The sequence below is a fragment of the Cynocephalus volans genome, chromosome 8 (genome assembly GCF_027409185.1).
Source record: "Cynocephalus volans isolate mCynVol1 chromosome 8, mCynVol1.pri, whole genome shotgun sequence".
In the NCBI taxonomy this organism is placed as follows: domain Eukaryota; kingdom Metazoa; phylum Chordata; class Mammalia; order Dermoptera; family Cynocephalidae; genus Cynocephalus; species Cynocephalus volans.
This window is the reverse complement of record NC_084467.1, coordinates 9,463,935-9,489,894: the sequence shown is the minus strand read 5'-3', so window position 1 is coordinate 9,489,894 and position 25,960 is coordinate 9,463,935. Positions and strand designations below refer to the sequence as shown.

At 53.1% G+C, this 25,960-nt stretch overlaps 2 protein-coding genes and 1 non-coding gene across 7 annotated transcripts in view; 1 reads left to right on the top strand and 2 right to left on the bottom strand.

Moving 5' to 3' along the window:
* MFN2 (mitofusin 2) overlaps window positions 1-5,184 on the bottom strand; it is a 28,190-nt gene extending 23,006 nt beyond the window's left edge. Inside the window, exons 1-3 of one of the 5 annotated variants that reach the window (XM_063103853.1) lie at window positions 4,964-5,184; window positions 3,635-3,791; window positions 3,152-3,236 (exon numbers count right to left, since the gene is read on the bottom strand). The gene's annotated coding sequence lies outside the window, so the exon portion shown is untranslated. The other 4 variants (XM_063103854.1, XM_063103856.1, XM_063103855.1 and 1 more) reach the window with 4 other exon arrangements.
* Window positions 5,185-8,248: 3,064 nt separating this feature from the next.
* PLOD1 (procollagen-lysine,2-oxoglutarate 5-dioxygenase 1) overlaps window positions 8,249-25,960 on the bottom strand; it is a 28,081-nt gene continuing 10,369 nt past the window's right edge. Inside the window, exons 5-19 of the mRNA XM_063104759.1 lie at window positions 24,764-24,876; window positions 22,853-22,916; window positions 21,156-21,253; window positions 20,502-20,603; window positions 19,770-19,901; window positions 17,882-18,003; window positions 16,716-16,820; window positions 15,970-16,095; window positions 15,515-15,656; window positions 14,619-14,732; window positions 13,891-13,956; window positions 13,151-13,255; window positions 11,673-11,819; window positions 10,616-10,741; window positions 8,249-9,139 (exon numbers count right to left, since the gene is read on the bottom strand). Of these exons, the coding sequence (XP_062960829.1) occupies window positions 8,984-9,139; window positions 10,616-10,741; window positions 11,673-11,819; window positions 13,151-13,255; window positions 13,891-13,956; window positions 14,619-14,732; window positions 15,515-15,656; window positions 15,970-16,095; window positions 16,716-16,820; window positions 17,882-18,003; window positions 19,770-19,901; window positions 20,502-20,603; window positions 21,156-21,253; window positions 22,853-22,916; window positions 24,764-24,876 (1,718 nt within the window). The 3' untranslated portion in view covers window positions 8,249-8,983. The remainder of the gene's footprint in view (window positions 9,140-10,615; window positions 10,742-11,672; window positions 11,820-13,150; window positions 13,256-13,890; window positions 13,957-14,618; window positions 14,733-15,514; window positions 15,657-15,969; window positions 16,096-16,715; window positions 16,821-17,881; window positions 18,004-19,769; window positions 19,902-20,501; window positions 20,604-21,155; window positions 21,254-22,852; window positions 22,917-24,763; window positions 24,877-25,960) is intronic.
* On the top strand, window positions 10,802-10,876 carry TRNAT-GGU (transfer RNA threonine (anticodon GGU)). The gene has a single exon. It is a non-coding gene; the product is annotated as a tRNA-Thr (tRNA).

Genomic DNA, 25,960 nt, shown 5'->3' with positions numbered 1-25,960 from the left:
AGTGTGATACTCAAGTGAAAGTACTTCTACAACTTATTCAAAAAACATTTACTGGTCTTTTAGTATAACTTACATGCACTGTAGAAAATTTGGAAACTAAAGGAAAAAAATCCATAACCTCATCATTTTGTGATAAGCATTATTAACATTTCGTTTATTATCACAGTATTTTTGTATGGCTCTCTCTTGCTCTCAATCACACACATTGGTGTAGCCTATTTTTTTCACATAGCAGTAACATGTCAGGGGCTAGGTGACTTGACTCCAAAGTCCTAGAGGTCCCTGGTCAAAGGTCAAAAGAGGCAGATATACCAGTGAAGATGGCACCTGGGTGTGGCTGGGAACCCTCGACCCCAAAAGTGGACCTTTGTCACGTCCCTCCTCATAGTTCCCACCACAAGAGAGCTCCTTCCCAGCAGAGCCTCAGATCCTGGGAAGTCAAAGAGAAAAGGCCCCTCCAGGGAGGAGGGCAGCATGCGCAGCTGTGTGCGCCTGGCTCGGCCACTCTCTCCTCAGCCTCCGAATCACAGTGCGACCAGCCCTCCACCCCAGCAGCACCTGACTTGCTCTAGCTGGGAAATGAGAGGTGTTGCTCATGAGCACACACAGGAAACTTCTAAACGGTGCCAAAGGGTGTGGAACAGGTCCTGAGAAGCAGAAAGAACATCTGGAAAAAGCACACGAAGACTGACTGCCAAAACTGGCTCTTAGGAACGTTATATCCCCAAGTGTGGATGGACAGAGAGACCCACAGGAACATGAGACCCACATGTGTTGCCCAAATCTACAAATTCTTTTGAAATGTTAATGATTCCTTAGGAGATGGGGGAAGGAAGTGACCCTATTTCCTTTCTACCTTCCTCCTCAGTATCACACCACAACTATAAGTTTTCTCAGCATGGAGGCCATGTGTTAAGAGCTTAAGTACAAAAGACAGCACAACTCTGAGAAAGGGAATTGGAAATAAAACGGCACTCAGGCTCCTCCTCAGCAGAAAAGGAAAGTGCACTGCAATCAGGTTTACCGTGGCCCAGAGGTACGACTCTTAGAGAAAAAGGGGATGTGGGCAGGCAGAGAGGAAAGCCACCCAAAAGGACAAGAAACAGGGTGTTGGGGCAGGACACAGGGCTGCACATGACAGACTCTGGATTGGGCAAAGCTGGGTTCAGATCGTGATTGTACTATTTCTGGTGGTATAAACTTAAGCAAGTTATTTAGTCTCAGAACTTTGGTTTTTCCATGTGTACAAGAAAGATACCACATAAACTGCAAGACTAAAGATGACGATGCAAATAAGAGCTCAAAGGTAGCTTTACAAGTGATACCACAACTATAACAACAAATTCTATCAGCAAGATCAAAAAACTCTTCCCACAAACACCCAGCCTTCAGGGAAGGGCAGAGGTAACTCCACCAACACACCCACTGCTCCCCCACCCAGTGTCATGGAGATCGAATAAACAGCTCTGCTCCAGGGAGGTACAGCAGTGCCCAGCTCCAGAAGTGACTTATTTGCAAAAAGCAAGTTCCCTGATATCCGCTGGACATTTAGCAGCAGGTGCATTTAAGTTCTGGTCACTGTGTGCAAGCCCAAAGGATATGAAACCAAAAGCGTTAGTGTTCAGCAAGTGCAAGATTCAAAGGCACGCACACTAGCAAAAGCTTAGAGGTTACAAGGTCTGCTGGGTCCACGAGCTGCTTTGATTCACCACTGTCCAGCCTGCAGCTGCAGGACCCAAATCCCCTGCAGAAAACCTGGCCCCAAGCCCTCCAAACTCTGATTCCGCTGGCTCTGCTAATTCCCAAGATGAGGCTCCATGTTCGTCTAACACATGCTGCTTTCTGCCTGGACCCCTCTTTCATTTTTCACCCATTTGGCATACTCCTACTGTCCTTCTAGACCCAGCTCAAGTGTCACCCCTCCACGAAGCCTTCCCTGACATCTCCATAGAGGACGTGCAACCTTACCAGACTTCTGTTTCTTTATCACATCCTGAGTTCCCGCCTAGGTTCTGAGCTTCTAGAGAGCCAGTCTTGACACAGAGCAGTAACCTCTTTCTATTATTACCTCCCTCCTCCAGGACTGTGAGATATGGGATGGGTAAGAGAATACCCCCTGTGGGGGTTCCATCACACACCTTCCATTCCTAGATACACAAATCCACTTCTTCTTGTTTTGTTTTTTGGCGGCTGGCCAGTATGGGGATCCAAACCCTCAACCCCACAAATCCAAGTATTTCTTAAAAAGCAGCTTTCGGCTAAGCATCTGCTTCTCAGTATCTGGAGCTCAGTGAGTCGACAGTCAAACAAATCTTTCAGATTCTGAAACTTAATTCTTCCAAAAAGCAAACTGGACATACATATGTGCACAAAAGGACTGAAATTGCAAAATACATGCACAGAAGACAAGACAGAGCCCCCACTATCTCAGGGCTTTGCCTGCTGGCTCCCTAATCTTCCAGAGTGGTGGGAGGCAGTGGAGTTCCTGTTCCTCCTCTAGAAAGCCCTGATAGTCCCTACTTCACCACAGGGCTCGCCGCAGGCATGCAGGGCCTGAGAGTCCAGCTTCAGTATCAGTTACACACCAAGCAGCACACTTTGAGCTTCTGTGACTGCCTCAAAGTCTCTTGAGATCATAGTTTCAGCATAATTTCTCAAAGTGTGGTCCACAGAAATCTAGTTACTCCCAGTGTTCCACGTGAAAAGCGTTCCATAGTAGAATCAATTTGTAAAACACCATATGCTACCATCCCCTCCACTGGAGCATGTGAGCATAGTAAAGGCTTTGGGAAGGAAGACCAATTTAACTGTGTTTAATGCAGCACTTCACAAATTTATTCAACGAAGAAACCCTTCTGTGTTATAGTCTTTAAAATCCCAAGGATCACACTTTAGGGAAGAAAAGCACATTCATCTTGGTAGTCTCCTACTCCCACTCCAACAAAGTGCCAGGGGCACAGTATTAACAGACATTAACATAAGACCAGAAACAAGCCCAATTCTAAACCCCTGGTGATCAAAAGCTTTCCCTCAACCTAGGCTATTAGTTGAGAAGTATTAGGTATCTTGGGTGTGGGAATAGCAGTAGCAAAATTCACTGCAAGCTGTGTTTGGGTCCCAAGCAGTCCCTGAATCCACACCACCTCCTTACCCAGTTTTATGCAGAGCAACTCCTAGCAGGGAAAATAAAATGGATCCACGGATCGTCTGTTGGCACAACTGGAACAGAGGAGAAGCTGAGAAATTGAAACAAAAGAGTGTACAGGATAAAGGAGGCAGAGTAGACTCTAAGAAGAGCTATGATAAGGAGCCAACTTCTGCTGGGCAGAGAGGGGGAGAAGAGCCAGCACAGCAGAGAACAACAAACAAGGGAGACAGAGACTAATTCTTCACAGAGCCCAGGAGATTCCAGCCACTTTCTGAATTATCAACCTTTACACGGTCTCTCCCAGTAGCCAGTGCAATCCTCAATGGAAGTAGAAAGGAGATACAGTAGTTTTTTTTCCAACACAGGTTGGAAAGCTCTGGCTCTATGCAAAGAGGACCTTGTCCAAGAGACTTGCCACCGGAGGGCCAGCAGAGCATGTCCCTTTCCACTCAATCCAGGTCGCCAGAAGTTGCAGCTACCACTTACTTTTTGGATGGTGAGAGATCTTCACAGGGTGGGCATCATGGACACGCTGGAGTCAAAGATGGAGAAGAATTTGAGTTCTCTGTCCTGTCTCAGGTTGAGGTTGGCTACTGATTGTGTTGACTCCACCAGTCCCAACTTATTGGAAAAGAAAAGGGAGCTGTCAACAGGTAGGGAAAAAAACTGATGTGCAAAACTTGTCTAATCAGGTTTTAAAGCAAAACAAACTCATCCCTGAGGGCAGCTTACTCATTGACGTACTGGGGATCTGGGCTGGCATGTGAGGAAGTGCCCTGAGGACAAACACAACATCTACAGATGTGAGGCCAATCCTCAATGTGCACAAACATGTGTTCAGCCATGTGCTGGATCCAGGCGCCCCCGTAGGGCCCCTAGTAAAGGCATAACCAGAGGAGGGAGACCAACCAGAACAAAGACTGAGTTTGAGGACTGCAGAAGTGCTGGCTAGAGATGGGCGGGGTGGAGGTGAGGAAGAGAAGTGAAATGGATTGAAAGTCAGTGAGTGCCAGCTGCTGTAACGTATCTCTATTCTCAACTCTACAGGGCAAACAGAGGCTTGGAATACTTGGAAGATTTACAGACTGCGAGTCAAGTGGCCAGCTGAGAACTAACATACCAGCTCTGTTTGACTCCAAAGCTCACTTGTTTTCAGTTTTATGGAGCTGCCTTCTTCCCCACCCCGCCCCCACTTTAGTGGGGGGAAGGGGATAATCAGAGCCCTTTTCGGGATTAGAGAGAGAGAGAGATAACTGAGAATATAAAGAAACAGGGCAACTGCCTTCGTGCACCCAGACAGCTACTTATTCAGCATCTTCCTGTGTGCCTTCTGTGTGTGTGTTAGGGGCTAGCGTTAGGGACGGATAAGAAATAGCTCCTGCCCTCAAGGGTCTTATAGTTCTGAGCAAAGTCATGCAAACAAGCAGACTTGCACGAGGGGGCAATAAGCGCCCGAAGTGAGGGCGGGCAGGGCGCTCCGAAGGTGAACGTGGGAATCTACCTATCACGAGCAGAGTAAATGCCGGCAAAATGAAGAGGACCGGGCGGAAAATGGGTAGAAGACGGGTGGAACGTGGCCGTGAAAGGTGGGAAGGCGGGGGCCGTGAGGAGCCTCAGGGGCCCCGACCCCCCAGGTCCCGCGTTCCGCCCCCTCCTCTCAGGGCCGCGGAGCGCCCGGCGGCAAGACCCGAGCGTGGTGACGCCCACCTGACCGGATCTCCAACCCACGGGGCCCCAGCGTCCCACCGGCCCACGCCGGCCTGCGCAGGGCTCTCCGGACCGGTCCCCGCCACCCCAGCGCGCTCGCCCTCTCACCTTCACCTTCCCGGCCTCGCGGCGGCCATCACACCCACGACGTCACCAACGAGCGCCACCCCAGGGAGAGGCGGGAGGAGGAAGGGGATGCGCCCGTCACCCGCCGCTCGGCCCCGGTGAGGTGTACTCCGAGCTCAGCCGGTTCAACTTTATTATCCCTTATGCCTCAGAGGTCGCGCGTCTCCACGCTTCGAGAGGCGCCTCAGCGCGCTCGTTCACCGCCGGGCGTCCCAAGCCGATGACGTCAGCCTCGGGCCTCGCGCTACATTCTGGGGGCTGTAGTTCCGGTGGGCGGGGCGGGGCCTCGAGCTGTCAAGGGGCAAAAAACCAAGGGTGTGGATTAGATGTTCCGGCTCTTCTTTCGTTGGTTGCCCCAGAGCGTGACCCCAGGGCCTCTGCCACCTCTGGAATCCAGACTTGCTCTTGGCAACTTTAGAGAAACCCTCTCCAGAGGATTATTAGGGTTTAGGGTGAACTGACTCAATCCAGGAAGACAGAGGCAAGCGTGGGCCTACCGCCCTTCAGTTGCCTTTGAGAAAGTGAGAAGAGCAGCAACTTCGCATCAGGCTCCTACTAAGTGCTGGTCACTGCACCGGTAGCCAGCATACAGCGTTTTATTCCATCTCCACGGCGGCCCCAGGAGGCTCAGGGGAGATCACCTAAACTCAGATGTCAGACCACTGGGCCCCTCATTATGTGCCAGGCACTGGGATACAGCAGTAAACAAGTCGCCTGCAGGACTCAGCCTCAGCAGGGAAAGCTGCAAGCCTGAGCTCTCCTATATGGTAGCCACCAGCCACGTGTGACTACCGAGCCTCTGAAATGCAGCTAGTGCAAATTAAGATGTGTTGTGAGACTTAGTACGAAAAAGAATGTAAACTCTCTCATTAATTTTTTAATATTGATGACGTGTTGGAGTGACAATATTTTGGATAAACTGAGTTAAAATATATTATCTAAATTAACTGCACCTGTTTCTTCTTACTTTTTCAAATGTGGCTGCTAGAAAATTTAAAATTACTTAAGTGGCTCACATTGGATTTCTACTGGATTACACTGTTTTATAACCAGGGTAGAAAATTGCCACACATATCTCAAGAAGTAAATCATTATTACTTCAGTGGCTTATCAGTTTCCCGTGAGGTTGGTCAGAGGGAGCTGTCCCACTCTCCCTACCCTCTGAGCAGCCTAGTGTCCTGAGAATCTGACTCTAGACTGTGGACCGGCACTCAGTCCCTGTCTCGGGGTGTGGCCAGGCCTCTGTCTGGGATGTGGCTCTCACTGGGGCCTCAGTTACTAGCTGGCTTGTACTGTCGCTGTCTGATTGCTTCCTCCTCCACTCTCTCTGGCCTCCCTAAGGGGATTGTCAATTCTCTGAAGGCAGGAACTATGAATTCTATTTCCTTCCTCTTCTTTGACAGAATCTTGCCCAACTTGGGCGGAGGTCTGGAGTTTCCTCCTTCTATCTCTCCGATCCATTCCCTCCTCTTCACTAAACCTTCCTGCAAGCCTTGGCCCAGGCCTTCGTCACTTGTCTTGACAGCCACAGGACCCTCTGAATCCATTCCCAGGCTTCTAGCCTTGCTCTCTGCCCAGCACTGGGTTTCCTCTCAGAGACACAGCTCCAAACTGTGAGGCCCTTGCTTCAACCCCCTCGATGACAAGACTCTCCCCAGTACAGCTGACCGTGTTACTGGGAAGGGATGTAGGAAACTGTTCTTTTTTACATCACCTGTTCCTATTTTGATTGACTTTTTCATGATGGACACAAATTGTGTTTAATAAAAAGAAGGTAACAGTTAAAAACAACCATAAGACACACACAGACACACACTTACATGCTTGTGTATGCACAGACCAGCTCAAGAACCACCACCAAGAAACAGATTAGCCATGGTGGCTTCTGTTTTGTTTTGGCTTGGTTTTTGGCAGCTGGCCAATAAGGGGATCCTTGGTGTTATCAACAATGTACTCTAACCAACTGAACTAACTGGCCAGCTATGGTGGCTTCTGGAGAGAGGAACAGAGTGGTTGGGGATGAGGGTTGAGAGAGAGCTTCAGATTTGTGACGTTTGAATTTACTATGAGCCAATTTTAAAAACTAAAAAACTTAAAAATCTTTAAAAGGCATACACACAACCCTTAAATGACTCCAGTCACCTCCCAAACTCCATAGCATGGGAAAATAGGCCTTTACAATCTTACCCCACTCCCACCCCACAAACTCCAGCCAACCTGCAATTGCTGGACCTGGAATGTGCCTCTGCCTGTTGGAAACCTCCTCCCCTCCAAAACCCAGCTTAAATGGCATCCGCTATTAGGCTTTCTCAGCCTCGGCACTGCTGACATTTTGGGCTGGGTAGCTCTTTTTTTGGTGGGGGGGGAGCTGTCTTGTGCATTCTAGGATGTTTAGGATCATCCCTGGCCTCCGCATACTGGATGCTGGTAGTGTTCTCTCCTCCCCAGTTGCGACAACCAAAAACGCTTTCAGACGTTGCCACATGTACCCTGGGGGACGAAATCACCCTCAGTTGAGGAGCACTGAGTTCCATAAGTCAGCTGCCCCCTCAGTTGCCACCCTACTTTGTTCTTACAGCCATTGGGGCATTTATGATAGAGTCCATGGTGAAATGCATTGGTTCTTTCTGTCCCCACTGCTGACTATGAGTGCCTCGGGCAGGAATCAGATTTCTTCCATCACTGAGATCGTATTCAAATCCCTTTCCCTACCACTTACTTGCTGCGTGAACTCAGGCCAATCACTTGGCCTCTGAGCCTCCCTTTCCTCATCTCTAAAAAGGAAATCATAGCCCCTACCCAGAGGGCTATGTGATGAGTGGCTGACATGCAAATGCCCAGCCCCCAGCAAGGGATGGATAAATGTTAACTCTTATTAATAAATGTCCCGAAGTGTAATCAGCGCCACCAGAAGAGTCTGTCCAGGGTATGGCAAGGGCCGTCAGAAGCACCAGAAGTTCTCCTGGTTCTCCTCTGTTCACGATTGCAGGAAGGGTGGTCAGTAAAGGCTTCAGAGAGGAGGTGACACCTGGTGCGGGTCTTGACAGATGAAGAAGTGTGCCCCAGACAGCCAGTGCCTGGCACACAGTGTTTGTGGAATATACAAATGACACAGAGATCACATAGAACTGGGTTTGGAGAATAGATGTCACCGAGTCTGCTGTCACAGCCTTTCTTAACTACCAATCAAGGGCTCTTAAAACCTCTCCCTGCAGACACTCGCTCGGACACGTGCACACCCATCTGACGTAAGCATCTCCCACTCAGTGGTTTGAATGACCTTTAATTGAAAATCTCCTGTTTCTGACTGTCCATGCCTCTCTGTGGAGGCATCCAGGACAGGGTGACCATGTGCAGTGTGTGGATGTGTCACTCCCTCCCCCCCAGCAAGGGTCAAGTAGAGGACAGAGCTGTGGCACAGATGGCTTTCCTGTCTCCCAGGAGGTTTTCTGAGTCACTGCTTCCAGAGGACAATGGTTTTCTGTCATGACAGGAGGCACAGAGGATGGTGCTTCGGCGGTCCCAGGCTCAGGGTGGGAACTCGAGTCTGATCCAAGTCTCTGTGTGTACCCCAAAACTTGAAGCTGAAGTCCCTGGAGCTGCAGCTCGGCGGAGGAGAAGACCTGAGCTGTGGCTTCTGGCCCCTAGAGTCTCTCTGGCAGCTCAGGCAAGCCCCTGCTCTACTCAAGTCTCGCCCCACAGAAGAAGCAGAGGAAGGGAGACGCAGTTTTTTTCAGGAAGACAGGGACAAGGAGTTCCTACGAAGCAGGGAAGTGAACAGTGTCTCCTGGGGTGGGTCCAGAGCACCACGCAAAGCCCCAGCCATGGGAGTGTGGTCTGCGCCGCGCCTGCTGCCCAGTCTCTCCAACGGGCAGCTCCAAGAGCAGAGGGGAGTCAGGAGCCTGGAGGCTGGACACGGCTCCCTGGACCCTGAAGCCCTGAGGCTGCTGGGCAGTGGTTGTCGGCAAAGAGGAAAGGTCCGAGGGGACTGGGCCTGGCCAGTTAGGGATCGACAAAGGAGACGGCGATGTAGCGGGTGCCTTTGGTGGTCGGAAGCCCCTCGTGGTAATGTGTGAGCCGCCCAGGGTGCATGAGGGTCCAGCCCTTCCTCGGGGCTCGGATGGAGCAGTTGTAGCGCAGGAACCGACAGCCCCCGCCCTGGGAGACAGAAGCGGCACTGTCCAAAGAGGAAATCAGGCCCTTTCCCCACTGCCCCATCTGTTCCCTATTCTCTATTCTCCTATCTATCCCGCCACAGCCAAGCCGCCCTCAGCTCAGCTGGTCTGGGGATGCCTGGTGGGGAGACAGCCACAAGCTGCCTAAGCAAGACACTAAGTGGAATAAGTGATCAAGAGCTCTGGCCTTGGAGTTAGGCAGCCCTGGACCAATGTCACCTCCATGCTTTACTAACTTTGTGACCAACCTGAGCCTCAGTTTCCCCTTCTGTAAAATGCAGGTTAAACTGCACAGGGTTGTGAGAATTAAATGAGATGATACAAATAAGAGCTTAGGGCCAAGTTTCCAAACCTCTCTGTGTGTTCTCTGACAGAGCAGTGACATAGTTGTCATTCCCTGACATAGCTGTGATGATTAAAAATGTCTCCAGGTAGGGCCGGCCCGTGGCTCACTCGGGAGAGTGTGGTGCTGATAACACCAAGGCAACGGGTTTGGATCTCTATATAGCGATGGCCGGTTCACTCACTGGGTGAGCGTGTTGCTGACAACACCAAGTCAAGGGTTAAGATCCCCTTACCGGTCATCTTTAAAAAAAAAAAACAAAAAAAGTCTCCAGGCATTGGCAAGTCTCCAGTCTTGGGGGGCGGAAATTGAGAACCCCTGGCTTTGGACAATGCCTGATACACTGTAAGATGTCAAAAAATTATAGCTGTTTTTATGGGTATCCTTCACAGTGTGTAGCCCAGGGCCAAGTCCAAAAAAATTCTTAAAAAATAGTAGCTTAAGAACTGAATGAATGAGTGGCTGGCTGACTCCCTTAGCAGGACGCACCTGGAGGCCTCCCTTGGCCCTGAGGCCCCCAGAACTGTTCCTTCCCCACTCTGCTGTCTTCCCGGTTTCCCCGCTCTTGCCTCCAGCCACAAGCCTGTGTCCCACACCTAGACTAACACCACCCCCTGCCATTCCCAAAGCAGACTTCTTTCTTCCAGCGAGGACAACTCTCACCTACTAATTACTAATAGCCATCATTCCCTTACTTACTGTGGCTCCACGTAAGCCATTACCCAGGACCTCATTTAATTCTCACAACAATCCTATGGAGGATAATCAAAGTTTTCCCATCTAAGGTATGAGGAAACAGAGAGGGGCCAGGAAACATGCCTGAGGCCACAGAGCTGACAAGGTGGGAGGCAGGATCCACAGCCAGGCAGTCTGAGCCCAGACCTCCCAAAGGGCATGCACTATGGTTTCTAAAGCCCTCTCCCTCCCACCAAATTGTGCCTGGAACCCACCCCTTCTAGGAAGCCCTCTCCATGGACCTGGCACCCTTTCTCTCCTGTTCTTTGGTGCTGTTGTGCCCTGGGCCCCTCTGCCTCAACCACCCTGCCAGCTGCTCACCAGCCAGCCTTCCTGCCTCCCTCTTGCCTGTCCCCTGGGTCCCAGGTGGCCCTTGCTCACCTCGTAATCCACCCCAACCCGGTTCAGGGCGATGTTGATGGTGAAGGTGGAGGCGTCATGGTGCGGCATCAGCGAGGGCTGCTCATCAGGCTTGTAGCGGACGACAAAGGCCAGGTCGAACTGGGCCTGGGCCAACGCATGGGGCAAGAGAACTGGAGTTAGTCAAGAGAAGCCACCGAAGGGGCTGGCTGCTTAGCTCAGTTGGTTAGAGTGTGGTGCTGGTAACGCCAACATCAAGGGTTCGGATCCCCGTACCAGCCAGCTGCCAAAAAAAAAAAAAAAAAAAAAAAGACAGAGAGAGAGAGAGAGAGAGAGAGAGAGAGAGAGAGCACAGAAGGCCAGGAGTACAGGCCAGGAAGGCAGGGCGATTCAGACGGGCCCCTCATCCAGTCTGCTGGAATGTCAGCTCCCAGAAGGCAGGTTTAACACCATGCCCTCCAGTGGCTGGCACAGAAAAAGTTCTCAATAAAAATATAGGGAGGGAGCAAGAGAAGGAGGGACGGAGGGAAGAGAAAGGAAGGAAGGGGAAGGAGGGAAGGAAGGAAGGAAGGAGAAATGAATCTGACCCTCACAACTCTTTTCAGGGACTATCTAGGCTGCTGATTCCTTGAGGGCAGGGCCCAGACACACCCAGAGCAGGTGTCTGGAGAAACCATGTGAACAAGGAAGTGACCGAGGGAGGGAGCAAGTCCAGGCGGCAGAGGACCCACGCACGATGACGATGATGGCACTAGAGAGAGGCTGAGGGGAGGAATGGGCATGCTGGCCAGATGAGTGGGGGGCTTCCGCTGTGGGCTGGTGACGAGCCACTGAGGCAGGGCTTGATGACTTGGCGGAATGATTTTAAACAGGTGAGCACAGGGGCTGGAGGAATAGTGTCCTCTGGGGACCCTAGGCCCTGCCTCCCAGGCCCCGCCTCCCTGCCTGATGTTGGGGGAGACCCCTCTCCTCCCTGGGGACCCCAGGCCTCTTCCCAAAGCTGGGAACTCTTTCCCCCGACCCCTCCCAGCCACCCCACTCCCTGCCCTCATCCTGGCAGCACCCCAGGCATGCCCACCCTGGTGTAGTAGCCGGGGTAGAGCTTCTCCGTCACGGGGGCGATGTACTCCACTAGGAACTTGTGCCACTCCCGCTCAAAGTTGATCTGGTTCATGTGGATGTCGATGGTTGGCACGTTTTCATAGCCACCCTGGATGCGGCTGTCCTGGAAAAGACCAAAGAGAGTGTGGGAGGCAGAATTTAGGCTGACCAATTAGCTCAGTTGGTTAGAATGCCACCTTGTAACACCAAGGTCAAGGGTTCAGATCCCTGTACTGGCCAGCCACCAAAAAACACAGAATTCTAGAATAGCCTCCCCAGATCCCCCTACCCTGATTTCCAGGCTCTGTCTAACCTACTCCCATTGACCTGGATATATGAGGGGACTAGGTTACATTTCATGCAAAAGTGAAGGGGTTTACAGATGTTATTAAGGTCCCTAATCAGAAGACTCTGGGTTAATTAATGACAGGTTATTCTGAATGGGCCTGACCTACGGGGTGAGCCCTTTGAAGGAGGATCCTGAAGAGAGACTCTGTCTCCTGCTGGCCTTGAAGAAGCAAGCTGCTTTAAGTTCTACAGCTGTGGGGAAATAAATTCTGCCACCCGAGCCTCAGATGAGATCCCAAACCCATATGACACCTTGATTACAGCCCTGTGAGACCAGGAGCAGAAGATACAGTTAAATTGTGCCGGGACTCTTGACCCTCGGAAACCAAGAGATAATACATGGGTGTTGTTTTAAGCAGCTAAGCTTGTGGTAATTTGTTGCAGAGCACAGAAAGTTAGTGCAGAGGGCCTTAGGTTAGCAAGGGCACTGGAGTTCAAGTGCTGGCCCTGTCACTGCAGCTCAAGGGCTAGCCAGACCTCGGAACTGGCTCTCCCAGTTACTGGGTTCAGGAGATTAGCTCAGCCACCAAATCACGTGGATTAGGCAGGTAACCAGAACCACAGGTTAGTACAGCTGCCAGGTCAAAGGTTAGCCCAGTCTCTGAGGCACACAGGGTCTCCTGTGCCAGGGTCTTGTGTGCCTTTAAAAATGAACTTTTTAAGATGCCTGAACTTTTCAAGATGAGCGCAGCTATGGGATTCCTTTTTCAGGGAACACACTGCCTCTCCCATCCACCATGCCACCTGTTTCTGATGAACTTGGTCCTGATATCACTTCCTAATGCCCCTCATCCTACATTTGCTCATTCCCACCTGTGTCACATACAAGTCTGGGGAAGGAAGTGAGAGCATTCTAAAAACAAAACAAGAACTGAAAACCTAGCAACTTCAGCTCAAAGTCACACAGTGGCAATGACAGCTTGGGGGACCCACACTCCATTTCCAGTTTCTCAATCTCTCTACTCCTAACTGCCTGCAGGCACCCCTGCCAGTACCCTGTATCCAGAGTCCCAGAGAGGTCGGCCAGCTTGCCAGAAGAGCCCAGAAAGCAGGCATGGGAGGAAGGGTGGCCTCTTGCAGCCCAGCCCAGGCGTCTGGTGCCCCCACCTTGTTATCGCCCAGAGACCACTGGCCGAAGTGCTCCATCTCCTCCACCAGCTCATCACAGGCTGCCTCCGTGAAGATGGGGAACCAGTAGACATCTGGGCAAGGCTGGGGAGAGCAGGGGCTCAGTCACAAGGGTCCAGAGTGGCATCCCCCCCACTCTGCAGAACCCACTGCAGGGCCCCTGTGGGGTCTATGCCCTGTCCCACGACCCCTCTGTGAGCCCTCTGAGTGTCCTCGAGGAGCGGGGGCTCAGTTGATGCTGGACAGACTGAGTGAGCTGCTGAAGGGAGAAGGAGGCAGAGCTCGGAAACAGACTCTCTCAGCAGAGTCCATGCGGCTCCCAGCTCCAGGGCCAGGAAAGGGACATGCACATCCAGGGAGCAGAGGCCGCAGGCTCCGGGGGAAGCCGACGGCTGCCGAGCAGAGAGAAGCCCAGTCCTCGCTCCTGGTCCAGGCCATGGTCCACAGTAGAGATCAAATTCCAGGATGTTTTCCTCTTTCCTGCCTGGGCCAGGGAAGAGGCCTAAGGCCCCCAGGCCCCTGCAGGCTCCAGCTGGAAAGTGCCAGCGGGGGGAAGGGGCCTTCCCACTGCCTATTTCTCTCGCCTCAAGCACTGCCAGAGCAGACAGAAAGGTGCCTCCCCCAGGTCAGCTAGTATCGTTCCTCTGCCCTGTTCCCTGCAGCAAGCATGGGGTGTGGACCCCATAGCGTTCTTCCCGGGGGGCGCCCACCGTCCTTACCATCTCCACCAGCTTCCCTGCCAGGGCCTTGGTGTAGTTCTCGTGGATGTACTTCTCCTTCCAGTCCTGCGGGGAGGGGGAGGCAGGCTGGGTCCTCAGGCCTGGCCTTGGCTGGCTGGGGCTCACCCCATGGGATGCTCCAAGAGGGGGCTCCTCCCCACAGGCCCCTTGAAATGTGACTGAATGTGTACATGCCTGGGGGAGGTGGTATTCGCCTGTGCCCACTGGGTGCATGTATGTTGTCTGGGTGCACAAGTGTGCCCACAGGAGCTGGTGTTCGCACACGTACGTACACATGTGTGCCTGTGTATACATGTCTGTGTGCAGGTATGTGCATATGCCCACATCATCTGCAAACTCTCCATGTCCAGGAACATTGTCACAACTGTCTCCTCCTCAGAGACAAGACAGTCTGGGATAGTAGACCCATTTTAAAGCTAAGATAACTGAGGCCCCAAAAGTTGAGAGGTCAACTAAGTCACAGCTGACAGCACAAACCCAGGTTTCCGACTCCAGGTTTCTCTTCCACTAGTTGGCACTGCCTCTCAGGGGACCCTACTCTCCCTACCCAAACCCTGCCCTATAAGCCCCCTGGTGTGGAGGGAAGGAGGAAAGTGGCCCACAAGAGTCCCAGCTGTTGTGAAGCTCTGAGAGGCAGATGCCTCAGGCCCCAGGATCTCTGGGATCCCTTCCACTCCCAGCCCCTGCCCGCCTACCCAGGGCCTCACCTCAGGATTGCTGAACACCTCCCAGAGGTCATTGTGGAGGTGCGTGGTCTGGTAACTGTCCAGGGAGAGCAGGTGGCCAAAGGCATGCCGGTTGGTCAGGAACATGAACACATCCTGGGGAGAGCAGGCCCGATGGAAGAGATCTGCCCTCCCTCCCTGTCTCCCGCACGCTGCAGGAAGGGCAGCAGTGCAGCCTCTCCTGCCCACCGGATTGCGGTTCACAAGATCAGGGACTAGGTGTGGGTCACCCCTATGTCCTCAGCGCCCAGCCTAGGCCTGACCCTGGGGACTCAATCAGGGAAAGCTTCCTGGAGGACTCACTGGGGAATGAAAGAGCAAAGGCATAACAGAAAAGGGCCACATTCTAACCTAAAGTTTTAGTCATAGGGGAAAACTTCATGCTGTCACATTAAAAAAAAAACAAATCCCATTGGGCTGACCGGTTAGCTCAGTTGGTCAGAGAGTGTGGTGCTGATAACACCAAGGTCTAGGTATCAATCCCTGTATCAGCCAGCCGCCAAAAAAAAAAATTTAAAAAAATCAAAAAAAATACGGGCGAGGTGCAGAGAAAGGGCAAGGCATCTCGTGGGCACATTACTTGGAGCTGTATTTAGACGGAAAGTTTAGTTTTCTTTAGGTTATGTTAAAAATATAAATAAAATAGATGGTGTGAAAAGCGGGTCTGCTAAAACAGTCCCCACAGGCCCCTGAGGACCAGCCCTCATGCCCAGTGCTCCACGTGCCTCCGCCAGGCCCTGGCGGTCTCTGGGCAGCTCCATTGGAATCTCAGAAGCCCCCCAGCCTGAGATGATAAGGTCGCCCACCATGTGGTCACAGCTGGAGGCCCACCTTTCCCAGTAATAAGGCCTCCTGTGACTGCCCAGCCCCCTGCTGACCTGCTGCCGGACATTGGCACAAAAGGCCATGTCGGGGTCCAGCTTGCTGTGGTGGAACAGGTCTGTGGGCTGCAGCTCAGCACGCAAGGCACTGCCCTTGATTAAGTAGATATTTGAGATGTAGGGCACATTCCAGACGCCACTAAGGAAGAAAGAGGAAGATGGAGGGTGGGGTCACAGGCTGGCAATGAGGGGTCATAGGCTGGGGGTCTGGGGCCAGGAGGAGGGGGAGGTCACAGGCTGGGAGGGTACAATAGTGCTGATTTGATCCCCTCACCCTGGGCATGTGGGCCCAGGCCAACTGTCAGGAAGTCCTTCTGTGTGTCTGACTGCAGTCTTTCTTGCTTGAGGCTCAGCAGAAATTTGAGGGCAAAAAGGACAGGACTACTGGGGAAGGAGGTGCAAGCCCAGGAGGAAGCCAGACGAAGGTGCCCCCTGCACCCTCAGGTACTCACACACGCCGCCCCTGTACAATGTCCACATAGTCCTCGGAGCGAGCATAGTAGCCATCAGCACTCAGTGCCCCCCAGAAGTTCGACCACAGCCTCCCGTGGCGGGTCATCAGCGGGGCGATGACGTTCCTGAGGAGGGCAGCGTCTTAGTGGGAGTCACCCTGCCCACTGGGAGTGGAAGGCAGACCTGCCCAGGGATGGGGAAGGCGGGCAGTGCCCTTCAGCCTGCACGCAGCCTTCTCCAAGCACCTCACTTGGATGACAGCAGAGGTTCCACCTCAGGGACCACAGCACCTTCCGCTCCTGCCGGGCTGCTCCCCTGCATCTCTAGCACATCCGTGGTCATCTGCTTTCCTGTCTCCAGACCTTTGCCCATGCCAGGCCCTCTGCCCAGAGTATCCTTCCCTGGCCATCCTTTGACCATCTCCCCTGACTAAGCCAGGCCCCACAGGCCTCTTAAGAGTCTCTGTTACCAGGTCAGTATCCTGCCCCCACATCCAGAGACACTGTTGATTCTGCAAGCTGCGCAGGGCACGGCTCCTCTGGGACCTGCTCCCCACGCCCCACCCCAGGCAGCCAGGAGCAGAAGGTGCCATTCCCTATCAGAACCCAGAGTTGCCAGGCTGGGGGTCCCACAGCCCAGGGTGATAGGTGAGGCCAAGGAGGGGGAGGGAGAGAAAGGCAAGGGGGGGGCTCCCACCCTGGGCCCAGACCAGTCATGCGCAGTGTGGGGCCCACCCTCGGCTCACTTGTTCTGTTCGATCAGCAGCCGCAGGCTGTCGGGCTCAGTCAGGGCCACGGCGGCATCCAGGCTGAAGTAGTAGGTACAGCTGCGGTCCTGTCGGCACAGGTCTCTGCAAGGAAGAGGATGCAGGGTCGGTGGGGCTGATCCTGGAGCTGCCCATCGGCTGCCCACTTCTGCAACCATGATCAGCCAATGGGCCTCAGAGGAGTCACACCAGACCTAGTGCAGGTTGCGACCAGCACCCTCAAAGGCCCCTCCTGACTCTAAGACTCAAACTCCAGGCTACTGAGCTCTCAAAACGAGGGCCCAAACCTTGTCAATTGGCATCAGGTGCCCTGAAAACCCTGGTATTGGGGAGAGCACAGCCCACCAGACAGGCTCCCACACTGCCCGGAGTGGGGGCTAAACTGGTGATGACTTCTGGCAGGGCACTTTGGTAATTTGTATCAAAAGCCTTAAAAATTTATGTTTTTTGTTTCCCTAGTCGAGGGCTCAGCAAACTATGGTCCACGGTCCAAATCGTCCCACTGCCTGGTTTTGTATGGCCAGTGAACGAACAATGGTTTTATGTTTTTAAATGGTTGGGGGGAAAAAATCAAAAAGAAGAACATGTGGAAATTACATGAAGGTCAGACTTCAGTGTCCATAAATAAAATCCTGCTGGGACACGGCCACACTCGCTCATTTACATAACATCTGGGCCTGCTCTTGCGCTACGAGGGCAGAGTCGAGAGGGTGCGACAGATCCCGCAGAGCCCCTGTGCAAAGATTTACGATCTGTCCTTTATAGGCAGTTTGCCAACCTCTGACCTGGACTGTCTAATTCTTCTACAGTCAACACAAATTGCGTGTGTCTGTTGTTTAACAGTGCACAGAGCTTGTTTCTCGAACCATCAGCCTGTCTACTTCAGGCCCTCCAGTCCTCTCTCTTTCCCTCATTTTTTTCCTGAACCCAAATGACACTGCCCAGTCCTGCCCAGGAGCCCCTTCGCTGGCAGGACAGAGACTGTTTCCCCATTTGAAGATGGGATCTCTGAGGCCCACAGAGAGGCAGGAACTTGCTGGCGACCACACAGACCTCTGAATGCCTGTCGCCCAGCCTCCTGCTCCCAACACCACGGCCCCTCTGCCCGCCACTGTCAGTGAAAATAACCGCAGTCCTCGACTCACGCGCCCATGTTCCTGGCATCTGCGTTTTCCATCTGCACCTCGGGGCCCACCAGCTTCACGGACTGGTACTGGCTGCCATGCTCTGCCAGGAACCGCTCCACCTCAGCCTTGTGGTATTGCTCCTGGGGGTGGGGGAGGCAGGGTGAAGATGATAGTGGAGGTTCCACCCCAAAGACCACAGCACCTTCCACTCCTGCCAGGCTGCTCCCCGGCATCTCCAGCATATCACTGGTCATCTGCTTTTCTGTCTCCAGACCTTTGCCCATGCCAGGCCCTCTGCCCGGGGTATCCTTCCCTGACCATCCTTTGACCATTCTCCCCTGACCAAGCTAGGCCCCACAGGCCTCTTAAGAGTCTCTGTCACCAGGTCAGTGCCCCGCCCCTGCACCCCACATCCAGAGACACTGTTGACTCTGCAAGTCTGGGGTGTGTCCCAGGAATCAGCTTTTTCACAAAACACACCAGGTTATCCTTGACTGCACTTGGAAAAACAACAGTCCATACCTGGGGCCCCTCACATGGTGAAAGGGAAAGAGCAGGGTCTTTAGAACCAAACCCAGAGTTTAGACCAGCCTGCTATGATGAGCCGTGTGACCTTGGAAAAGTCACATCACCTGTCTTTGCTTCAGTTTCCTCCCTTGTAAAATGGGAGGACAACCGTGCCTACCACACAGGGTGAGCAGTCAGCAAGTCAGATGTAGCACACAGGAGGTCTTCAATGACCGCCTGTGACAGTTCTCTTTTTCTACACATAGTCACAGTTCAGGGGTGTGCTGCTTGATGTCTCCCAGGAAGCTGTGAGCCTCCCAAGGACAGGGCCTACATCCCTTCTTTTGTTTCCAGGTGGCACACTACACAGTTGAAATGAATGCCTATGACACAGGCTGAGTGGAGCGTGGGACCACGGGTCCCTGGGGCTGGGGTGTAGGCTGTCAGCACTGAGCACTCTCAGAAAGGGGGAAGCCACAGACAGGGCAGCAGAGAAGACTGTAAGGAAGACAAAGAGCCTTGTAGAACAGGTAGCATTTGGAGTGTACTTGGCTCCCCGTTAGGAGAACTGGTATAAGCAGAAGCTGACAGGTCGGACTTGACCTGGCTTGGAGGGAGAGGTGGAAAGGGTGGGGGTTAGGAATACTGAATCCAGGCCCGCCCCCCACTAAACAGCAGGGCTCTGGACCCTCTCCGATTCCCCAGAAGGTATTCAAGGAGTGAAAAACAATTTGCTTGTCCCCAAATCAAATTAGGGAAGGTTAATGGAGACAGGGATGGAAATGAAAATGACAACAGCTAAAAGCACCTACTACGTGCTTCCCACGCGCCAGGCATTCTATGCACTCCACATGCTAACTTGCTTGACGCTTGCAGCAATTCTAGGTGGTCGATGCTATTACTATCCATATTTTATTTTATTTTATTTTTGGTGGCTGGCTGGTACAGGGATTGAACCCATTATCAGCAACCACGCTCTAACCAACTGAGCTAACCAGCCAACTCCTTGTATCCCGATTTTATGGATGAGAAAACTGAAGCACAGAGAGGATGAGTAAAATGCCCAAGGTCACACAGCCAATAAAAGCAGGGCCATCGGGATCCACACCCAGCTGGTCTGACTGCAGAGTCTGACTCCTAGGCTGGCCGGTTAGCTCATTAGCACGCAGCTTCTAACACCAACGTCACTGGTTCAGATCCCCGAACCGGCCAGCCACCGAAAAACACACAAAAAACCACAATCTGACTCCTCAGTGATTTGGGGATGTAGCCCATCACCCACTTCCATTTGAGCCAGTGAAACCTGGTTCAGTCAGATCCTCAGAGGTCCAGACCCCCTTGTAAGGCTAGACCCCTGACCCAGGCTTCACTATGGCCCCACCAAGCACCTGCCACTCACGTGATTGTGAATGAAAAGCCGCATGTGTTTCCGGGGGTAGTGGAGGCGCAGGAGCCGCTGGAAGAACAGGGACAGAAAAGGTGTGGGCTGCTCGATGAACACGCCGACCAGGACTGTGGGCAGAGCTTCATCCTACAAGAGAGGGTGGCACGAGAGTCCAGCAGCGTCCAGCCACTGAGGCACTGCTGAACCTCTCGGGTGGCCTGAGAGGGCCGGAGCCAGAGGCAGAAGCGTGAGGACTGCTCAGGAAAGGTGCCTGGGTTGGGGAGCTCCAAGCAGAGTGTGCAGGTGGACAGAGGCAGCGGCTGGCAGGGAGCAGCAGGAGGACGCCCCAGGGAGGGAGTGGCGGGAGCCCAGGCTCAGAGCAGAGTGAGGACTCAGTCGCTGGCATGCTGTCAGGAGATCTTGGCTAGCGCGGTGTTTGAGGTGGGCCACAAATGCAGAGTAAGGTTTGTGGGATGGGGAGGGGGCTGCAGGACAGCATGAAGGACCAGGCAGAAGAAATCAGAACTTAGGCATCTGGCTGCAAGCTGGAGCCATGGACAGTCTGAGAAGGCTTCCAGGAGGAGGCATTTGAGTGTTGACAGGGGATGGAACCCCAGACAGGAAGGTGGCCCCTTTATTCCCACCGAAGATAACAGAGTCTATTCCAGAATCACCCATCTTCCTCCCCCATCTCAGAGGACTGAGTCCCCAATGTCCCACAGGCTCAGGCCTGGCCAGCCGCCTCACCCCAATGCCCTTGAGGCTGCGCAGGCCCTCATCACACACGGTGCAGCCCGTCTCGAAGGTCCAGAAGCGTGGAATGTAATTGCCCAAGTAGTTTAGCTGCAGCTGTTGGGGAGACATGGGGTTGGAGAGGAGCAGGCCACCGAGTCACATCTCCCTGGGCCCCTGGTGGGCCTGCACAACCCAGCCCTCTCCCTCCCCCTGAGCAGGTCTTGGAGAGAATGTTCCACCCCCCAGGAGACCCTGCAGCTGCTCTGAGGGGCAGAGAGAGGATGTGGCACCATCATGCTGCTTCATTATTAGATCTCCTGGGAGCTCATGAAATGCAGATTCTTGTCCCCCCACGCTCTCCCCCAAAGATTCCAATTGAGCAGATTCTGGGTGGAGACAGGAATTCTACATTTTAACACGCCCTCCTCCTCCCCATCCATGTGATTCTGATGCAGGTGGTGGAGGACCACACACCAAGAAATATGCTGTGAGCCAGGGCCAGCTCCCCAGGGGCCACAGTCTGCCCCCTAGCCCCTTCTGCAGTGCCATGAACACAGCAACCGTCTGTCCTGTTCATGACTGACTGTGCCTTGTTCCCTGGTGCAAACATTCAATAAATTTTTGTTGTGTGAATAAATGACACTGCCCTGGGGTGACCCTCCCTACCTTGGTGGGCCCATTGCCATGGATGAGGACCGGGAGAGTGTCATAAGCCAGGTTCCGCGCTCTCACATGGCCCATTTCGAACTTCAGCACGACCTCATCTGGGGGTCAGAAAACACAGCCCCATCTAGCATCAGGCCCTGAGGCCCAGCTTTGGGGCTGACCAGCTGGGCTCACATCCCAGCTCTGCTGGGAGCATGGCATGGCCTTGGGCAAGTCACTTCACCTCTCTGGGCCTCAGCTTCCCCATCTGTAAAATGAGGACAGTCCTTTCTTCATGGGGTAAGTGGGAGGACTCCGTGTCTGGCAAGCACTTGGTACCATGCCTGGTTCATGGAAAGCACAAAATCCACAGCAGCCCCTATCTTTATTGTGATACTTGTTAGAGCCAGAAGCAGGGGATGGGAGAACAAAGACCTGGAACATCCCAGCTCCAGATGCAGCTCAGAGAAGCCCCCAGGACAGGAGTCTGGGAGGCGCTTTCTCTGAGAGGCATGCTGAGCTGCACTGAGAACATGCCAGTCATACCCAGAGGCATGGGCTGGGCAGAGGTAGATTCTCTCTTGGTGGAGAGAGCCCCAGCAGCAGGGTCCCCACACCCATGCCCTGACCCTATGAGTCTGTCCATAAGAAAAGGGTAGAAAGCTGTGAGAGTATAACGTGAACAGCGGCTTTTTGTTCTTAGAGGCCTGAGAAGATGCTAGAGGGGAGGGCTTTTGCAGTGGGAGGTCATGTGAGGAGAGCCCCTCCGTGCAAGCTCCTGGACTGCCGAAGAAGTGATCTGTACCCAGATTCTTAAGCTAGGTTCATGAACCCCAAAAACCATTTCTGCATTTTTCCAGGAGAGGAGCCATAGCTTTCATCAGATTCTCAAAGAGGCCCACTTACCCCATAAAATCACCCATCAGTGATCTGGTTCACTTCCCTCTATTTTTTTTTTTTTTTTTTTTTGATGGCTGCTGGTACAGGGATCCGAATTCTTGACCTTGGTGTTATAACACCATGCTCTAACTAACTAAGCTAACCAGCCAGCCCAACTTCCCTCTTTTAAAGATAGAAAAACTCATGTGGTTGAATCCCCATATCAGCCAGCCACCAAGAAAACCATAATAATAATAATAATAATAATAGTAAAGATAGAAAAGCTGAGGCCCTGTGTGTATGCGTGCGCGCGCGTGTGTGTGTGCGCTTTACTTGAGGTCACTTAGCAAATCCTGTAGCAAAACAATGTTATCACCAGCCATGGACACGAAGCCAGGTCCAGGAGTGTTTATGGCTTCAAGGACCAAGCTGCCTTTCTGCTTCCCAAGTTGTCCATCAGTGCTCTGCCAGCTCAGTCCCCACCCCCAACCCAGGAATCCTTCACCCGGAGAAGGGGAGGGGGCCCACCTGTAAGGAGCTGGTATGCAGGGCAGGGGTCTGGCACCTGCTGTGTGCATCACCCTGCTGCTCCCAGGCCGAACAGCTGCCCCTTTCTCCACCCCCTGAGAGACTCAGCTCTGCCCAAGGACAGCCAGGTGGTCTCTGGGGACCTGGAGATGAAGCCAGTGACCTCCCAGCACAACAGCCAGAGAGAAACAACCCCGGTTGTCCTCCTTGGGCTTGGGTCCTGCCTGGAATCCTCATCTCTTTTCTATCACCCCTCTCAAGACCCACCTCCTTCTGTCGGCCTCCCACCCCTCCCTGCGGGGGCTGCTCACCCAAGGCTCCATCCAGGTTCTGGAAGATACGGCAGCGGTGGTCCAGGGTGATATTGATCCGCTCCTGCAGAAAAGAGGGCACCAGGCTGTAGCAGTGACAGCTGTGGCTCTGTCACACCCAAGGTGGGGAGCCTGTCTCCCCCACCTCCACCTCCTTCCTCACCCACACCCTTGTCACATCGGGGCAGCTGGGAGCCCTAGAAGGTCAGCCAGTAGCCACGCTCCTAGGACCTACTGGTCTGATGGCTCTATTCACAGAGAACCAGGGAATCTCAGATCTAGAATTCTAAGGAAGCAGCTGGTAAAACTCTAACAATGACAACCATAATAACAAACACCATTTAGCACTTTACTACATGCCAATCACTACTCTAAATATATTAATTAACTTAATCCTCACAACACCCCTGTGAGAAAATACTACCATTATTGCATTTTATAGTTGAAAAACACAGGCACAGAGAAGCTGGGTAACTTGCCCAATGTTACACAGCTAGTAAGTGGCTGAGCTGGGATTGGAACCCAGGCAGCTGGAACCCCGAAGTCCTTGTTCTTGACGACTGGACAATGCTGCCTTTTTAAGACTCAACTGTGTCTCACGGAGCCCTAGGCCAGGGCAAGGACGGGTAGATGGCACTCCAGGCTCAGACCCCATCCCATACAGGGCAGCTCTACATTTATGTTTTAGACCCTGAGCTTCTGTGAACAGTGTCATTGAGTTCACAAAAGATCAAGTTCACGGTTTCCACGGCACAAGCCCAACTGCTTCATTTTATGGATGATAAAACTGAGACCCAGAGAGAGGAAGTGACTTACCCAAGGTCACACAGCACAGCATCGGGGCGTGGGGAGTGATCAGGGCAGAATCCAGGAATCCTGATCTCTAAGAGTTCCCTGAGTTTCCTGCCTGCCCAGAGGATGTTGGCTGGTCTGGGGCGCACTGACCTAGTTCTGCCACCTCCACTCCCCTGGATGGTGCCCGGCTCAAGACAGGCTTAGAGGCCTGGCTTCTGGGGCCCAAGTCCAGCCAAGTTTTTTTCTTTTTTCTTTTCTTCTTTTGGCAGTTGGCCCATACAGGAATCTGACCTCTTGACCATGGTTTTATAACAACCGTGTTCACCAACCGGCCCTTCTATTTTTTTTTTTTTTTTCTTTTCAGATGAACGTTACCAGGAAATCCAGCTAAGTTCTCCTCAGCTCCCCCAGGCAGAGTGGAAGAGGGGCAGCTCAACCTGGCAATCACTACCTGACCCGAGCTTGTAAATCCCAAATCTCTCCCACTAGAATGAGGGTCGATGAAGGCAGAGACCCTGACCGTCCTGCTCCTTGGCACATCCTCCCACACCCGACACGGTGTCTCACACACAGTAGGCTCTCCATAAATATCTGCTAAATGAGTGGATTAATGAATGGATGGGTAAAGGGGGTGTCAATGCCCAAATGCTATAGACTGAATGTGTGGCCCCAAAATTTGTATATTGAAACCTAATCCCTGATGTGATGGTATTTGAAGTGGGACCTTTGGGAGGTGATTAGGTCATGAGGGTGACACCCTCATGAATGGGATTAGTGCCCTTATAAAAGAGGCCCCAGAGAGATCCATAGACTCTTCCACCATGTAAGGACACAGTGAGAAGTTAGCCATCTATGAACCAGGAAGGGGCCCTGACCAGAATCCAACCATGCTGGCACCCTGATCTCAGGCTCCCAGCCTCCAGAACTGTGAGAAAGTAGTGTCAGTTGTTTATAAGCCACCCAGTCTATGATAGTTTGTTACAGCAGCCCAAAGGGACTAAGACACCAGCCCAGGGGTGCAGGCCCCAGGAGGACGGTTCCCAGTACAGCCTGGCACTGGGAGGCAGGATCAGATTTCCCCAGCTCCCTCTCCTTGGTCTGCTTGCTGCCTCTTACCCTCTTCTCTGGGTCCAAGAAGATCTTGGTGTAAAAGAGCTGGTCACTGTCGCTGTCCTGGCCCTCCCACTCGGCCACCAGTTTGCTGAGGTTGGGAGCATAACCGATGAAGCCTGGGGGTCGGGGGTGGGGACACCAAGACAGACACTTAGCTTCTGCCTCCAAGCCGGAAGCCTCCTTCCTCTGCCCCTCTCATCCATCTCCCATTCCTTTAAAAACCCTGCCTCCTCTCAGAAGTCCTCCTGGATTAAGGGCAGGTGGGTCTTCAGGCTGGAAACAGGCCTGCCTATTAATGTCACTGGCTGACAAGTTCCCACTGACCCCAGAGAGAAAGATCAACAGTGCCCACTAAGCGGCACCATCTCAGGGCTGGGCATCACATAGGTGATGAGGAAATGGATTGGACCTAAGCCCCTGGAGAGTAGAGCTGGTGAGGTGCAGGCTTGGAGCTCCTTTGTATAGTTATCTGGGAAACTTGGCCCAGAGAAGGGCAGAGCCTGGGTCAAGGTCACACAATGCTTTCAGGGCTGAGCCCTGGCATAGCGAGGAAAGCCCACACGGGCTCCCTGGCCACAGTGCAGACTGGGGAGAGGCTAAGAGAAGAGAAGTGGGACACCGCTACCCCTGGGCCAGGGCCAGCATCAGGCCACCTGGACTGTGCTAACTTTCTGGGCCAAAGGAGAAAAGTGGCTGCTGGGGGCGACCCCCCTTCTGAGGCTAGACAGAGGCATACGGGTTTTATTCTCCAGGCAGTGGGAAGTCATTGCGTGATGTGTGTGGATTTGCATGTTTTTCAAGACCCCTCTGGCTGCTGGATGGAGAACAGACTGGAAAGGGAGGAGGGTGGAGCTTGGCAGAGCAGTCAGGAGTCTACTACAGATGGCCAGGAGCCCAGTGAGGATGGTGGCCTGTGAGACGGTGGGTGTGGACACAAGGGGGCAGATTCGAGAGACCGCTGGAGAGGGAGTGATGTGACTCCATGGACGGACAGGAGGCGTCAGGAGTGACTCCTCGGTTTTGCCTGTGCAGCTGGGTGGTTGTTTCATGAGATGAGGCAGACCACAGGGGGAACAGGTTTGGGATTAAAAACTCAGGACACTCGGGGGCCTGCCCTGTGGCGCACTCGGGAGAGTGCGGCGCTTGGAAGCGCAGTGGCGCTCCTGCCGCGGGTTCGGATCCTATATAGGAATGGCCAGT